General features: G+C 42.0%; 1 protein-coding gene across 2 annotated transcripts in view; it reads right to left on the bottom strand.

Annotated features, from left to right (window-relative positions):
* Positions 1 to 18,581, bottom strand: part of SASH1 (SAM and SH3 domain containing 1) — a 522,525-nt gene that overhangs the window by 179,896 nt on the left and 324,048 nt on the right. The window contains exon 1 of one of the 2 annotated variants that reach the window (XM_035108795.3): positions 10,355 to 10,538. The exons of the other annotated variant lie outside the window; for it this stretch is intronic. Within the exon in view, the coding sequence (XP_034964686.3) occupies positions 10,355 to 10,396 (42 nt within the window). The 5' untranslated portion in view covers positions 10,397 to 10,538. Of the gene's footprint in view, positions 1 to 10,354; positions 10,539 to 18,581 lie in introns of those variants that run through there. 2 annotated transcript variants of the gene reach the window in all.

Genomic DNA, 18,581 nt, shown 5'->3' with positions numbered 1-18,581 from the left:
ACAACTGGACATTTGTACCCTGAATGGGGACCTTGTACACAGCCTAATTGGACTATTGAATATTTGATTAAGGAAGAACCACAGCTCAGTGTCTGCTCTGCAGGTCCCAGGTTCAATCTTCATCTTATCCAGGTAAAACTGGGAATATCCCGTCTGAAACCCCGGAGAGTCACTGCAAGTCAATTTAGAATATAGACAATACTGAACTAGGTGGAACAACAGTCTGATTTATTATAAGGAACAAGTTCCTATGCTCCTGTTGGTTGATAGGGGAATATTTAAACTGTACGTACCTAAAGTTGTTCAGGATTGTTAGAATAGTCCCCAAACTATGTTTTGGAAAACTAGAATTGCCTTTCCCCCCCATGCACTAATTTGTGCCAGCCTGTCTTAAGAATATGCCATAAAGTGTTGGGGCTTGGACTCAGAATGCCATGGGTCTTGGTGTTCTAGTTTTTAGGCAAAATGAGCAGCATGGGATCTCACTGAGATGTATGATCTCAATTTACCCTAATTTACACAAACAGTAGTGACAATTGTATCAAGAGCTAAAAAGCCAGCCTCTTTTACTACTCAAGTACCAGTTTCATAATAGAACTATTTAATGCCCCTGTCAATTTAAGCCCACTAGTACCATGCTCTTTTTAAGCTAATGATAAAGCCAAGCATTATAAAGACAGCCAGGGAGAACAAAACAAAGGCTTATACAGTCTCACCAGATCTGAGCAAAGCTGAGTTACGTGGCTTCAGCTGAAGCTCTAATGACAGTCGCCATATCAGCAGACATTAAGCCAACTGCAAGCAGTTAAATGTTATAATAGCTTCCCTCATGCAAATGTAAGAGCTGTGATTTGTGAGGAAGCTGAGAGTTTTCTGTGATGGTTCCTTATCCTCACAGGCTGGATGCTGTAAGAGAGACAAAGAGGCAGGACAGCTGCTCAGGCAGATCTTCTGGCCATATCAATAAGAGGAGGACTAGAAAAAGCAGTCCTGTGTGGCTCCATAGGCCCTCATTGACACCTAAGGCAACTTGATTCTGTTGGGCTTGTGCAGTACCCCCTCCAAGCCACCAGCAGTGCAGAGCTGCCAGCAGAGATCAGACCAACACTTCCCTTTGCAAGCTTCCCTAGGGGTGCAGTCAGGCAGGCATCAAGGCTCTTCCAGTCTCTGGTTCTGAGAGACCTATGATTTCTTTGGTGAAACTATGTTAGTTAAAGTGGCTTACACAGTTTGGTTAGCTGGAGGTGTATCCAAGATACTCTGAACTGATTACTTCTGTGGTTTCGAACATCATAGATAAGAGGCAAAGTGATTCTAATGCAGCTGCTAAATGTGGCTCAAACATTCCACCCCAGAGAAGGCAACACACAAGAAATACAAAATGTTAGTGCACCCACACTCTGTCTCTTGTTGTTCTGTGGGAATACAACATCAGATGTGGCATTCTTTTTCCTACTCAGCCACACTTAGCAATGATAGGATAAAAAATATCGTTAAGCCAGCTTTGAAGCCAGCTTTGAAGCCAGTTTTGATGGCAAGTACAAAATGTTTACCAAATCAAGCACACATACTCCTTTAGCATCCTACCTATTGGCATGAATGGGGTATCATGAGCTACATTTGTGGAAGGAATGGTTGCACCAGGTTGCTAAAAGCAAGACTGTAGGCCTGTTCTAGTGTTCAAACTCACACATTTTCATCATGTGAGAAGGGAACAGTAGGAGTCATGTTCCCTACATGCACTGGAGTTGGGAAAGGTCTGGAGCAGGGAGCCATGCTGAGTGTTCTAAATCATGTGAGTACCCTACATACACAGAGCAAGATTTTTGTTTCAGACTTCCACCCACAATACATGTAAAGCAATGGAGATGTGATGGAGATGGTGGGGCGAATGAGTGCGTCTCCACTCCTCCCTCTTCATGTAATGGAGAATGTGTGGATCTGAGCATCTGAAAATGATTCTGAAAATGCACTCAACGTCATTTAATTGCATTACCAAATGCAGGTGAAAAGTAGCACAACTCATATGGAGGGTGGTCAAAGTATTGGAGCATCATAGGATTGCTCTATCTGTGATTATGATTGGGGCAACCATACTTTACTGCAAGGGATCTTCAAAACACCATAATGTTGAAGGATTCTGCTTAGAATGAAAATTATGGGGATTCTGGGTCTGGGACTGCAAATAGAAAGGACAAAAGCTCAGTATATTCCTCACACTTGACTAGTTGCACTGGGAGCTGTTTTTGTCTTGCAATTTATGTTGCTGTCAGTTCTTGTCATGATTAATTTCTCTTGCAGCTATTCCACATAAGACAAGTGAAGCTTAGCTATTTTAATTCCAGAAGACCAGTCAGATTTTGACTGGCTCATGCAGTTTGCACACTGACTTGCTTCTTCCAGTTCTCTACTGCCTGAAGAAGCCAAGCAGTGCTGAGGAAGGTAAGCAGGCTCTATCTACACTATTTAGCTTCAGGGCCGTCTTAAGCATATCTGGCACCCTGGCGCGAAGATCCCTCCGGCGTCCCCCCCGTTTCCTAGTGCCCGCTGTGCGGCTGCCGTGGGTGCAGCAGTGCGGCGCCCCCCTGACGGCCCTGCGCCACCCAGCCTTGCCGTAGGGCCAGCCCTGTTTAGCTTGTTTCTTTACTGCCATAAAATATTCCTTTTGCAGTGGGAAAGTGATGAACTGTGTACTGGTGGCTCATCCTCTTGAGAATATTGTCCAGAGGACTTAGTATGGTGGCTAAAGAAGTGTTCCAGATGTGTGATTAGTCCATCCAATATCAAGCACCGTTTGTATCACCTCAAAATGCACCCATCAATTTAAATATTATGCCTTTTCAGTTTGGAGTGGACTCACATCCAGTTATTCGTCAAGTTTTAGAGTAGCAAATGGTTTTTAGGATGTAGCATACAGAGTAAAAAGCCTGTCCAAAAGAGATACGAAAGCTCTGTGATTTGGAAGTCTTGGTGTGGATATGTGATACATATGTGCATGTAGAAGCCCTAGTCAGTTGCTGAACTGCAGGTTGACTTAAAATGAAGAGCTTTAGACTTTCACACCAGTACCAACTGCTGCATTGCCAGACCCTTTGAACCGTAACAACTATCGTATTTCACTTGTCAGTGAAATATCAAGCTGCAAACCTGCATTTGACTTTTGTGGGTGTTTTTTGTTTTTGTTTTGTTTGCTAATAGGCACTTCTGCAGAGTGTTCCTTATAAGGCTTCCACCCTCTTTTGAATGTGCTTTAGTGAGATAAATCCTAATGAATACAATGTTTCAACTGCCTAGTATATTGAGAAAGTGCAGATGACTGAACTGGGACTGAAATGACAGAGGTTTAAATGCCACGTCCAAAAAGAAGCTTGGATTTAAAGGCCAGGTATGCAAACCAGTTCTTTAATATGTGGATGTTCTCTTGGTGCTGAAAGAATTGAGTGGCATTGATAAATCACCCTATTCAAGTGCTTGATAGCAAAATTCAAATATTTATGGAAATGTCCAATTAAGGCCTGAAAGAAGCAACAAACAGTGCCTCACCAATGACTAAGTTGGAAATCAGTGACGACAGAAATTGGGAAATAAGAGATACCTATAATGTGAACATAAATGGAAAACGCAAAGATCTGAGAAGCAACCAGATTACACAAAATAATATTCCTAGCTACACAACCACAGGTGTATGCTGCTAGTGACTATACAAGTTTTTGCCAAACTGGTGTCATGGACTGAAAATCCCATCAGTCCCATTTTCAGCTGCCCATGCTGGTAATAATAATAATAATAATATTTTATTTATACCCTGCCCATCTGGCTGGGTTTCCCCAGGCACTCTGGGCGGCTTCCAACAGAAAAATGAAATGGTTGGGATTGATGAGAGTGTTAGGTTTTTCCTTTAAGACTGATGTGGTCAATGGTGCTACACAGAGATGTGTGTTTGTAACCTTGTTCTGAATGCTAACACACCTGTGAGCTTTTGCTAATTTGAATAATTGAAGGTAGAGTTTGCTTACTGTAATGTGATTGGGTAATTGACTATCTTGAATTCTGTATTTAAGCTACCCAAATGGTTCATGGGTGTGGTGGTGGTGGTGATGTATTGTGAAATCAGAGGAAAGGAGTAGAGGAGTGTGGTGTATATAATTGTAAATAAAAGCAAGCAAAGATACTGAAGACGACTTTGTTATTTCGTCGACCCTGCCGCTGTTGCTACTCAGTTGGTGCGGATTTTGCCCAACAGAGAGTTGTACAACAAAACATCCAAGTTGGCAAAGGCTGGGCTATTTAGTCTGTCATTCTTATACCAAACTAGACCATTGCTTCATCTAGTTTAGTACACTAGAAGTAGCCAATGTGATGCTGTCCAAATGTTGCTGGACTGCAGGTCCCATCATACCTAACCACTGGCCATGTTGGCTGGGGTTGATTGGAGGCTGGAGCCCTGTAGATTGCCATGTTGACTGTTTCTGGTTTATACTGACTGCCTGTGGCTCTCCGGAGTTTCAGTTTAGGAGCTTTCCAAACGCTAGCTATTGATGCCAGGGATTGAATCTAGGACCCTATATATGCAATACACTCTACCCATCCCCCAAGCTGAATTTTTCCTGAAGGGGTAATCTGCTGTCACTTTTAAATGTCAAAAGATGCTACTAAATATGGCACATCAAGGCTGCAATTGTATGCACCAGGGTGCAGGCCCCACTGAAAACAATCAGACTTATTTAAAAGAAAACATGTATAGGATCAGGCTGCAATCCTACTTGTTACTTAATGTAATGTGCCTTTTGTTTGTGGCACCACTTATTTCCTTCAGAAATATTCAGTCAATGCCTTGTTTTCTTTACAAGCCTTTTGCTATTTATTCCAGAAAAAAATGTATCCCAACACACATAAACAAAAAATGCTCGAAAGAAGAAATGGTGGACAGAATGCCAGCTGACAATTATGTTATTTGGAATAAATCTATAGACAGCAGCAGCTCCATCATCCACTAGTCTTGCATATCTCCAATTTGAGAAAACTCATCTCACATAACTGCAGCAGCTGTTACTGTTTGGATTGAGAATAGTAATAAGCCATATGGTATGCAAGAAATCCCCATACATATTCTCACATGGACAAATATTATTATTGCACAGGATAAACACATCACTATATTGACTTTTCTCTGGGGAAGCATACAGCCTTCAACCTAATTTTAAAAATATTGCCTGCTTCCCAGTGAGCCAATTGTCTAAAAGGAATGCATTTAGTTACCCAAAATAAGTTACTTAAGGCCTGAATTTCAGGGACATTTTTAACATTGTAATTAGATTTAAGCATTGTTGTAGTAAAAAAAAACAAGCATAAAGTAATCACAAGCAGCCTTTAGGGAGAGATATTGGCCAAAGGGGAACAGACTTTTAAGTGTCTTTTAAAGAGGATGTAGGTGCAGAAAGTTTGTCAGTCCTGCACCTGTGTCAGATATAGGAGCTGGTGAATCAGGAGGAACAATGACCACTTGATATGGCTGCAAGATTGGTGTGCATATGAAGGGGATTGCAGTGGAACTCCCCAGGACAATGGCTGAAGTGTGTGTGTTACAATTACAGCGGAGCTAAGGCAAGGATATTAATACCAGCATATGGGCATTTATGACTCGATCCCATCCTATGGAAAGCTATGTTCTTAGAAAACAATAAACTATGTCTCCTAAGTGTTCATGTCAGTCAAGTAACATTTGTTAGGAATTCAGTTTTAACTGAGTGCAGAAGAATAAGCTTCTCAAACTGCATAGAAGGGACTCCTGTCCTACTGCAAGATTGAAAATGTCATCCATTGACAATAAAGGCACAGAGTTTTTCATTTTTCTCTCTCCAGAGGGCCTGGTCTGTGTGCATATATCATTTATGTTCAAGTTTACTGTTGCACTACCTGATATTTGAGGCAGAATTTGGCAGCTTAAGAATATGGTGACTGTGCCTAGGGAAAACTCAAAACCAAAGGATGGAAGGGTATTTCCAGTAAGGTAAAGGGACCCCTGACTGTTAGGTCCAGTCATGACTCACTCTGGGGTTGCACCCTCATCTCGTGTTATTGGCCGAGGGAGCCGGCGTACACCTTCCAGGTCATGAGGCCAGCATGACTAAGCCACTTCTGGCAAACCAGAGCAGCACACGGAAACGCCATTTACCTTCCCACTGTATCGGTACCTATTTATCTACCTGCACTTTGAGGTGCTTTCGAACTTCTAGGTTGGCAGGAGCAGGGACCAAGCAATGGGAGCTCACCCCGTCGCGGGGATTCGAACCGCCAACCTTCTGATCGGCAAGCCCTAGGCTCTGTGGTTTAACCCACAACGCTAATTACTTGAATCAAACATTGGACTCAGACTTTAAAAAACCAACCAACCAACCAACCAACAAACGAAAACCTCTAATACTGACCACAATGCAATATTGACAGCGTCAATCTTAGAGTGAATAATAGCATTATTGTTCCACATTTGCTCCATTTCCCCTTTACAGTTCTTGCTTCAAAACCGTCTTCCTAAATGCTAAGAGACCTCTGGGTGGAAAATTAATTCTGCAAAGAACACTTAACCGCTATATAATGATTGCCTGTAATTTACCATTGAAGCTAATTAAAGGGGAAGAGGGCTGAGCTCTTTGAACTGCTCATACAATTGCAAGTCTGGCACTGTTAGCTGAAAAGCCTACCTGCAGATCTTCACTGCATGCTTTCCTGATCTGCATTAGAGTACTACTACTGTGGGGAGATCTGGTATAAAAGCATGATATCTTTCCCTGTATAAACCTAGTAAACAGAGATCTTGCAACAAATGTGGGATGACAATTAACAAGATTTTATTTTTTTTATATTTCAGTACAGCCAGAAGTTTAGGATATAGTGACATAGTAAAGGTAAAGGTAAAGGGACCCCTGACCATTAGGTCCAGTCGTGACCGACTCTGGGGTTGCGGCGCTCATCTCGCATTATTGGCCGAGGGAGCCGGCGTACAGCTTCCAGGTCATGTGGCCAGCATGACAAAGCCGCTTCTGGCAAACCAGAGCAGCACATGGGAACGCCGTTTACCTTCCCGCTGTAGCGGTTCCTATTAATCTACTTGCATTTTGACGTGCTTTCGAACTGCTAGGTTGGCAGGAGCTGGGACCTAGCAACGGGAGCTCACCCCGTCACAGGGATTCGAACCGCCGACCTTCTGATCAACAAGCCCTAGGCTCAGTGGTTTAACCACAGTGCCACCTGGGTCCCTTAGTGACATAGTGGGCCACTACAAAAACCTGTAGAAATGGAGAGAACCAGTGGAAAACAATTATCTCTGAATATAACACTATATAGGAAGGGCAGCGAAGGACATGCTGGAGGTGGTTTCACCTTGTTTATCAAAGAGGGCATGGAATTCAGCAAGCTAGGAATCCCACAAGCCACAGATTCATTGTAGGTGGTGAAACTTGCCTTGATTCTGCTTACTTGAGCATCCTGTTTTCCACTGCTCACTAACATATTCCCATTCCTCATAGGGCAAAGAATTGACCTAGGGGACCAGACATAGGGTAACTGATAGGTGAAGAGTTCTCCCTTGCAGATGGGAAAGGCTCACTGGGACCCTCCTTTCCCCGACTGTTTGAAAAGTCAAATGTGCTGCTAGCATTGCTATGTTGCCAGCATCTTTCTTTTCAAACTGTTGAGGCCCAGCGGCCCTCTTCCTGTCTTCCAGACGTTTAATCTTCACCTATTGAAAACTATAGGAATTTAAAGTGTTCCATTTTAGTTGGTTTATGCCCTTCTTTCTTAGGTAAGAAAAAAAGCCATTTATATTATTGTTCAATAATATATTTAAATTTAAATAATGAGAGACAAAGAATCCTAGTGATCTCAGAAATATAGATGAGCATCTGTGCATTCTACTTTTCTGAAGCTGTTATCTATAAGTGCACAACAACAATTCTCTTGGGATGTCTTAATTATTTCACCACCTGAAACAATTACAGACATATTCACCCTTCTGTTCCACAGTCCCTGGGGACCTGGTGGCCCCAAGGGGCCATCAAAATCATGAGAGTTTTGATGGGAGAGAGAGAGATCTAATGTTGGACGCCCTCTTCCCTCTGCCATGGAAATTTCTGTAGCCCTTCTTCCTGACCTCAGAGCTTTGATATCGCTAGGGTTGAAAAGGGGGCATGCCAGAGATGGACCAGGGGAAGGCACTGGATCCTGACATGCCCCCAAACCAGGAAAAAGCTACACCAACCCAGAAGCTGCCACGGCTCACTTTCCTCCCACAGTACTCAGTGGGATTCCCCCCCCAAAAAAAATCTGAAAAAGATGTAGAAGTGCAATAACAGTCCTCTGCCTTGCTTCTGCTTCTGCCTTAGCAATAAGCACTTCTACTTGTACAAGTAGAAGCACCTATGTTTTTAGACCCTTGCTATGTGCTTGAGCACTCCATGCCATGTGCCAGAGGCTCCCTAACCATCCTAAATATCTTTGCAGAAGCTTACGAAAAGCTTGGCCTACCACTCAACATCCAAAAAGCCAAAGTGCTGCACCAACAAGTACAAAATAAACCCTCTGCAGCACCACAGATCCAACTCAGTGGTGTAACGTTGGGAAATGTTGATCACTTCTCCTACCTAGGCAGTTACCTTTCCACAAGGGCCAACATTGATGCCGAAATCCAGCATTACCTGAACTCTGCGAGTGCGGTTTTCTCCTGATTTAAGTGCAGAGTGCTTGAGGACCAGGACATTCGCAGGGAAACCAAAATGCTTGTTTACAAAGCTATTGTACTACCAACCTTACTATATGCTTGTGAAACATGGACCACTTATAAACGCCATCTCCAACTCCTCGAAAAATTCCATCAACGGTGTCTCCAAAATTTTTTACACATGACTTGGGAAGACAGGTGAACTAATATCAGTGTACTGGAAGAAGCAAAGATCACCAGTGTTGAAGCAATGATTCTTCAACATCAACTTTGTTGGGTGGTCATGTTGTCCGGATGCTTGATGATCGTCTTCCAAAGCAATTACTCTATTCCGAACTTAAAAATGGAAAGCGTAATGCTGGTGGTCAACAAAAGAGGTTTAAAGACTGTCTCAAGGCAAATCTTTTTAAAAAATGTAGTATAAACACTGACAACTGGGAAACACTGGCCTGCGAGTGCTCCAGTTGGAGAACAGCCTTTACCAAAGGTGTCATGGGCTTTGAAGAAACTCGATCTCAGGACGCAAGGGAGAAATGTGCTAAGGCACGGTTGGCAAATCCACACCGTGATCAACTCCCGCCTGGAAACCAATGTCCCCACTGTGGAAGGATGTGTGTATCAAGAAATGGCCTCCATAGTCACTTACTGACCCATTGTAATAAAACCGTGTTTATGGAAGACAAACTTACTCGGCTACGATTGCCAAAGAAGAATAAAAGAATCCCCAGAACCAGCTTTTCAGCTGGAGAGCTTAGACAAGCATGGGGGGCAGCTCAGTGAAACTGGATGGACTAAGTTGCATGGGTGGAAGTGGATACAACTCAATGAGGAGCCTTTTTCTCTCTCCCCTCCTCCTTAATTTCAAACATGGCCCAAACCTGCTATACATGCACAACAGATATATTTGTTGACATAGACAGTTATAAACAAACACATAAAATATATGGAAACAAACACCAAGGTATTCTGGGACAGACATTCGCATCTGCTACTTGCTTAGCAAAATAGTTAATCCGGTTTTAACAAGAAAGGATATACCGATAGGTCCTGCTAATTGCAGGTCATCCACACCATATTACAGTTTCCCCTCCCTCACTTAAATCTTTTGAAGGGCAGAAAAATCAAATAGCTACCTGTTACCTTGAGTCTTGCTTTAGTCAGGGCTGTTGTTAGTGTCAGTGACAGACTCCCAATGCTAGAAAATCAGCTTTTATTTCATTTAAAACACACACACAAACACACACAAATAATTTTACAGTATTCCACTAAATCAACTATTTTCTTCAACAGTTTCATTCAGGGAGATATAAGCCTAAACTAAAGCTGTTATTTCAACACATGCACACACACAGGGATATATTTTAAATTCCAGTAAAGAAATCAGTTTCATTTGTTATATTCTACTCTTAAAAGTGGTTTTAATACTGCGTTAAAAGAAAGCTACATTTTACATTTCAAAACCAATGGGAAATTATAGTTAATCCTCAGTACAAAAACGCTGAAAGACTGATAAAGACTTTTTCCATTTTGAGATAGCCTGGATCCTTTAAACAGCATAACCACTTTCATCTGAGATTCCTAAACTTGTAAATTTCCATAGTAAGAAACACACTTTCACTCAGCATCCATTTTACTTACCACTTCCCTCTCAAACACAGACTTGCTTGCAAAAGTATCCATAATGAAAAGCTAATGCCATTTATCTTTTCCTTTTCAGAAAGGAAACGTTTCACTGCCAGAAGAGAATTATGAACGGGAATTTACTGAGCACTTCCTGACTCCAAGAGACTCCGTGGCAAATGAGTTTAGAACGATCTGGGTTGTGGCATTTTATTTTGTGATTCAAATGTTAAGTATGTCTCACTTGACTGGATGCTTGCAAAACATGTAATAAGGAAACAAGGAAAGAATAGACATCCCCCCAGCATTATTCGTATTTGAAAATGTTCGGCTCAAGTTACTATGTGTCATTCAGCCTGGCCACTCCTACATATACTGTTTCTCACATGCAAAACCCAACCTCTTAGTGGGTGTTATGAGGAAGGAAACCAAATATCAGACCAGATGTTTGTAATTAGATACTGCATGTTCAATGTGAATGAAAGTACATAACATACAAACCTTCTGTGCACTTTATGAATATTGCATGGAAAATTAAGGGAGCTGTTATAAGAGGCGCTACCTCTTTTAAACTTTCTGCAAATGCCTGGTGTTTTCGCATGGGAGTAAAACACTCAGCTGAATCCTATGCCATGCCCTAACTTGCTAGAAACATTTATTTCTACATTTTAGACGCAATATCATTCTTGCAATTAGCAACTGCATGAATAGCTTCTAAAAAGCAAATTGTTGATATGGGGTCATCAGTTTGGATGAGGACCTTGTTGTGGAAAGCCTTTAACCCTTTGTCCTCTGCAGTAGTCCTGATCTAGATTGAGACTCCCCCCTACTGCTATTTGCATTGGAAGTTTTATTTCCAAGGTAAATATGAGGTGCTAATCTAGTTGAATTATGGTGCTGGAGGAGACTCTTGAGAGTCCCATGGAATGCAAGAAGATCAAACCTATCCATTCTTAAGGAAATCAGCCCTGAGTGCTCCCTGGAAGGACAGATCGTGAAGCTGAGGCTCCAATACTTTGGCCACCTCATGAGAAGGGAAGAATCCTTGGAAAAGACCCTGATGTTGGGAAAGATTGAGGGCACTAGGAGAAGGGGACGACAGAGGATGAGATGGTTGGACAGTGTTCTCGAAGCTACGAACATGAGTTTGACCAAACTGCGGGAGGCAGTGCAAAACAGGAGTGCCTGGCGTGCTATGGTCCATGGGGTCACGAAGAGTCGGACACGACTAAACGACTAAACAACAACAACAATCTAGTTGGCTTCTAATCACCACCACAAAATTTATTTAGTTAAATAAGAGTTTCTTATGTAGTTTGCTCTCCCAGATTGATTTTGCTTTAACAATTAGCTGGCAGGGAGGGGAGGGCGGGACAAGCTGGTTCAGGACTGTGATGTGGGTGGATATGTAGCTGTAGGCTAGTATACAAGGCAGCATGCTTCTGAATACCAGTTTCTGGATACCACAGGAAGGGAGATTACTCTTTTGCTTGGGTCCTGCTTGTGGGTTTCACACAGGCATCTGGTTGGCCACTGCGAGAACAGGATTCTGGAACAGATGGGCTATTGACCTGATCCAGCAGGTTCTTCTTATGTTCTTAAGAGCAGTGTGCTCATATAGCTTTGTGTTGCTAGATATACAGTGTTCGTTCTCACTATTGCCTCTTGTGCGCTGGCTAGAGCTAATCTGTATGGGGAAGGTATATATCAACTGCAGCCTCAGGACCAAGATATAGTACCTGGTTGGGAGCAGTAGTGCTTACTGATATCAGTGTTTATTTTAAGTAGTTCTACAGCATAATCCTATGCTCTGCAGCAGAGTGTCAGTACAGTGTAGGACTGGGTTTCAGCTCCCATTGCTGGCACAAGAATAAATACCTGTTGGTCTGGTGCTAGTCTTTGACAGTTCTAACAGGCATCCTTCATTCTAACCAGTTGAGCAGAAAAGAGGGGGCACTGGTGGCATCTTCCACTACTTACAAATTATTAAAGTGGTAGAGTGGTATTAGAGTAGTGTAGCCTTCCCCAACATGGTGCCCTACAGATGTTTTGAACTATGACTCACACCAGCCCCAGCCAGTATCGCCAAGGATCAAGAAAGATGGAAGTTACAGCCCAACACATCTAGAGGGCACCATGTTGTGGAAGCCTGGAGTAGCCTATTAGAGTGGTAATGGTCCCTCACCAATGGCACAACACTGAGATACTGCTGCAAAGGGGGTTTTAGTGGAAGTTTATAAGCCAAGTAGGTCATGGCTGAAGAAGACCTTTGATCCCCTTTGCTTTGAACACAATTACACTAGAAGTGGTGCATGTCTCAGCTTGCTCTGAAGCAGCTAAATGAGATGATGTGGTCAGGCTGCAAATATCTTAATTATTAGTCTAAAACAGCCAGATAATTGTTAAAAAGGGAGGAGGTTTCAGCACAATATTTGTAGTTTGCTGCACAGCAAGTTTTTCATTTTCAAAAATGCCAAAATTCAGCTTATGAAATGCAGCTTCTTTATTTTTATTTATTTTTTATTCGTTTCCCCTCCCCTCCTTTGAAATCTGCAGCCAAGCCACTGAATCTCTCTTATTTGGCCTCACATTTTGTCAAACACAGACAACATTGTCTCTTTGCAAGGAATTGTGAACCCTCTGGCCTTGCCAATTACAGTCAGGATGTCTCCAGTGCTTTATTTATTGTTTAGAACTGGGTGAATATAGGCCAAAGAGTTTCAAATATTTCCTTTAACTCAGCTCTTTAGCCCAATGTCCGATCATTTGTATTCTCGTCCCTACAGAGTTCTTGTATTGTACCTTGCCTTCTGTTCTTTAATTGAACGGATTATCAGTTTCCTGCATAGCACCAGTAATTACGTTTAGAAAAGTAAGGATGCATATTTGTACTCTAAACAGGAAGAATGTATTTATTATAAGGAATACAAAATAGCTATTCTTTGTTTTGCTTCTGCTTCTGCTGTACTTGGCAGTAGAAAAATGCCAATGAAAATAAAGCAAAACTGACTTAGACTGCAATCCTATCCCCACCTACCTGGGAATAAACCTCAGTGAACATAGTTGGATTTATTTCCAAGTAAAGATCCATAGGATTGTGTTGTTTGTTCAGTTTTGGTTTGTAGATGTCCTCGCCGGACAATGGGAAGAATTTCAGTTGAAAGTAGAGAATGGAAGGTATTCTAAATAGAAGAATTAAAGAAGAACTGACTGTAGACTTCAAAATCTCCTGATTTCTTTTTAAAACCTGAGCTTTTCTGATGAGGAAACAGGCTATTTCCTCAAGATCACAGTGACCATCCATCAAACATCTTTTTACGCTTACTGAGAACGAGGCAAAGTAATTCAGTGAAAAGTCTGAAGTTCAATTGCAGCCTTTTGCAGAAAGCTAGCAAAGGGTGAGAAATGAATCATCTTTATGCACCATTTCTATAGTACTCTTTTTTTATTGATCTACTCACAAAAAGAGGTTTGAACATTTTGAAAGCCAACTCAATGCCTTTGATCATACACAACTCAGATATTTCTTAAACCTATAGCATGCAGTTGCTTATACAAGTAGAATTTTTAACATAGTTTTATTCCAATAGAAGAGGGGAAAGGGCCCTTTATAATGCAGCTTCAGGGCCAGTTCACATGAGCCTTAGTTATGTGAAGGGATGTTTCCTTTTATTTAGAATGACCATTCACCATCTAAGTTCAAACAGTATTCTAAACTATGGGGGAAGGGGATGCCCCCCAGTATAAAAGTTAAGGACAGCTGTCTGTAAATGTCATTTAAAAAAACCTGATTACAGTTATGTAATGACTTTTCTGTTTGCATCTCCAGAGCCTTTTTAGCACCGAATTCTAAAATGTGGAGAAAGAAAACAACCTGTCTTTTGAAGTAGTTGTAGTAGACCTGCTGGCATTAAAATACATAACATTATTTTTATTATAGGAAAACAACTAAGACAAAGTGAAATACCTTTGTTGTTTGTTTCCTTGCTTTTATACAAGTAGACCCAAGTACAGTACAATAATGGCAGTCCAACAAAATGTGCTCAAACATCTCTGCTCAAACTGCTTTGCTCAAGCTGCCTGCTCCCCACTCAACTTATTCCTTTCACAGTCATTAACTGCATACTGCTACCAATTATCATAATTACGATGCCCAGGCTGTGCCCTTGATTGATCCTAGAAGTGAACACAATTTATACACAGGAGAGCTTCTGATGGAAATATAAACAAGTTATCTGACTTTGGAACAAACCCTTTAAAAATAAATCAGAATAAGAGCAGGCAGTCAGTATCTCCCCTCTGTCTCTTTTTAACCTGTCATATCATATTTTAATACACAGTTTTCTCAGACTAGTACTGCAGAAACTTGCTGTGATCCTATTAACATAGCCATCAAGCACTATGGGAAGACTTTTACGCTGTAAAGCAGGATTGACTGCCACGATGAGATTGATATGTCAAAACATGGCTAAGTCAAACATGTGAAAAGCTAAATCATTAGGATTGTTCACGCAACAAATTATATACCATTTCTGGAAAAGGAGGAACGGGTTTGTGTCTGCAGGCCATCTAGATCTAAGCTTGTTGGCAGAAACTAGTGCTAACACACTTATAAGTGATAGGCCCTGAATATGCAACTTGTATCCTGCCAGTACAGACTGCACATATGCAGCCTATGTGTGTGCATCTTGCGCACAGTAGACTCTGTTCGTTGACACTGTCAAGCTATAGAAGGATGCACAAATTAGATGCAAATGTGGTAAAACAATCTGTTCTCTGAGAGTCACTGCAGTCCTGGGCCAATTACATGAGCAAAGTAAGCCACTGCTATGAGCAACAATATTTTTAGTGGGTGCACACAAAGCTGCATATAATCAAAGGAGTGTACCTCAGGATCCCATGCAATGATACAAATGATGCTGGTGTATACCACTAAGATCATGTAACTCAATTGGTTTATGGCAGCAAAAAATCTTGGCCAATTCATGAGTTCATGATAGTTTTCCTTAAGATACCCATCCTTGCTATAAAAGAAACAAGGCAGGAAATAAGAGAACTTGTGGCCTTCCAGATGCTGTTTGACTACCACTCCCATCATCTCAGATCATTGACTATGCCAGCTAGGGCTAATGGGAGTTGGGTTTGAACAACATCTGGAGGTCCACAGGTTAGCCACCCTGTTGTAGAGATTCCATGGTAGGTTCTTTTTAACCTGTTTGAAATGTTCAGAAATGTCAATGCATTAGTATATGTTGGCATAGATTCAGAAGGCCAGTGTGCACATAATAAGCAGAACCTGTCAGCAATAATGGCTGCTGTCATGCCTTCTGGTCTCCATCTCCCCTCAAACTCAGAAGGGCACCATCCCTTCTTCCTGGACCTTCTAGGGAAGAAGATGCTGCTTTGCCAAACTCCTCCAGCTTATAAGACAACACTTCTAATGCAGTCCTGCTCACCATAGGAGCTGTTAACTGCAGAATTGGCCAATATTCCTCTAAGGGCACAGAAGGGGCAGGGTCAACACCAGGTCCAGAAGGGCCAGACTTAATAAGATCCTTGCAATTTTGAGTGAACAGGTCTCCTTCAACAATCAGCTGTCCGAGTGCTCTGTTAGATTTTGCCCCACCAGCAAATAATTCCCCTGAGTTGTGAGGAGACAGAACAGCTACTCAGGGATACCCATGTGGTGCATTTAAAATGGGAAGAAAAATGTGTTTTAGGGAGTTAAAGCAATTAAAGTATAAGCAGTTTGGCAAGGCAAGATGAATGAGCAAACCATTGTTTCATATACCTACATTTATCTTCTTGCATGGCAGTCATATAAGCATACTAAGAATCTCCCTCTTTTCCTGCCACCCACATGAATACAAAAGACACACAGCCATTCTGTTCCAAACACCTGGCAAGTGTAAATCATTCTACTACCAGAAACATAGCCTCTCCTTTCATCTCCTGATGAAATAACAACCATCATGTTCTAACCTGTGCAAAATTTCGAGGGAGAAGGATGGATAAACTTCCTGCACCAGGAAGCACCCCAAAAAGAAGCACGTGGAACTAAAGTAGAGTTCTACCTCTACAGCACACATAACATAACTTGGAGGAGAAGCATACATTCGTTTCATAGATTTACTGGCCACTTCCCATTATGAAGAATTATAGTGCCAGCCCACAACTAGCATTAGGCATGCCACCCATGGGTCATCTTTCTTTTAGCTCAGAAATAATCTGAGTTACTCCCTCAGTATACTGACAAGCACTTTAGCTTATTCCTAAACTGAAGCTGAATTTACCTCCCCTGCACCATGAAATCTCAAATTCCCTACTACCCTGCTCAGAACCTGAACACTGTGCTAATTTGTTGAGTTCTGATCGTGGGGAAAAATTCTAAGCATATTCAATTGAATATATACACAAAGCCCTTCAGACCTTTGCACTAATTTCTTGGGGACATTGGAGGTGGAGCTGGAAGCATATGAATTGGGAAAAACAAAGTAGTCCCACCAGTATTTGAAATACTGGTAGCATCATGTATATATTTGTTCTGAAAATACAGTTTGGATGTGAAGTATGATAAACAAAAAGAGATGAATATGATTGGCTATTGTGGTTATTAGAGGACAGCTGTTTTATGGCAAAATTGGGAATGTATTGCATTGGGACCAGGGTTGCTATTTGTGTTTTGAAATAATACAAAAATACAAATACAAATGCTGGTTCCTATGCATCAATATGTAAAGAGGAGAATGATTTTCGGATTATGCCAACACTACCAGTTGATTCAAATCATGTGAACCATAGGAACACGTGTGGCATCAATGATATTCCCCTAACTGTGAGATGCCAGCTCCCACTTCCAAAATACACTTCTAATGCTGTGTCTGCACATTCTTTATTAAGTATTTGAAAATTTACTATCTGTATTCCATTTCACAAGAAATATGGTTCTAAGTGTCAAGGAACAAGACTCAGAATGATTAATTTAAGCAGCAGAGATATGTGGTTTTTAAAGACATCACCGATATACTTTTGTCCAGCTGCACACAAGGATGTGAAACAAATTGATTGTGGTGGATTTTAAGTGACAAGCAGAACTGCAGAAGGGCCTTACAATGCCATTGTAGCCACATTGGCATAAACTGCTTCATGTACCAATCGTGTGTAACCATCAATAAAAACAGGGTACAAATCACATGGAATTAACTGACAAATGAATCAGTCATTATTACATTAATCTGGGGGTGCATCAGAAAAAAAATGAAAAGACCAAAGTCAACCTTGAACTATAAAGCAACTAATTAGAACACCTACTAGATCATTAAAACATTAAAGGCACACCTTCATGCAGCGGATGAGCTTAATGCCATTGAATGTTAATCATTACAGAGCAGGTTAGTATCCCTGGCACCAGATATGGCTCACAAGCTTTCAGGGTCCCACTGCTGTTCCCCGGAGACTCCTGGGCCTGCCGATCCTCCTCTGTGCGGTCAGTGCTGATTCACCTGCCCTTTCTGAGTGTTCAGGCTGTGGCAGAGGGTGGGATTCAGCTATGTTTTACTCAGAGTAGACCCACTTAAATGAATGAACATGACCAAGTTAGGAATATCAATTTAAATGGGTCTACTATCAGTAAGAATTAGTTGAATACCACCCAGAGTGAGAAGTTGTGAACAGCATCTTTTACCTGCTTTGCACTCCCCCAGTTATGGGGATTGGATGCAGAAAATCAACAGTGGTGATGGTGGCACAGAGAACGGAGCCCATTTTGCCCATGGCTTTTCAGAAACTTGGAGCTGGCATAGTTGCTCAGTATCCCGAGCAAATGAATTCTATAACCGTGAAGCACCCACAGAAGATAAAGTCCTTACTCATCTCCAGGGCAGTCTCGAGCAGGTCAGGCGCCCTGGCGCTGAGGTGCGGAGATCGCTCCGGCGCCCTCGCCCTCGCAGCGTGCAGCATGGCTTTCGTGCGGCTTTGCCGCGCAGCGCCCCACCTGCCGGCCCGGCGCCCTGACGCCCCGCGCCACTGGGACTATATCTAGAGCCGGCCCTGCTCATCTCCTTGCATTGATTTTGTCACTGCCAGGTCAAAGGCAAGCGGCAACAAATGGAGGACAAAAAGAGAAAACTGAGGGTTGGAGAGACACTCTGGATGGGCAGGATCTCAAGAGTCAGTTCTGTATAAACTTAACATGGAAAGTCAACGGTGCAGGGGCAGATGGTGCAATGCAAGCACACAGATGGCA

This window comes from Zootoca vivipara, chromosome 3, assembly GCF_965207765.1.
Source record: "Zootoca vivipara chromosome 3, rZooViv2.hap1.1, whole genome shotgun sequence".
Classification (NCBI taxonomy): domain Eukaryota; kingdom Metazoa; phylum Chordata; class Lepidosauria; order Squamata; family Lacertidae; genus Zootoca; species Zootoca vivipara.
This window is presented reverse-complemented; position numbering and strand designations above follow the sequence as displayed.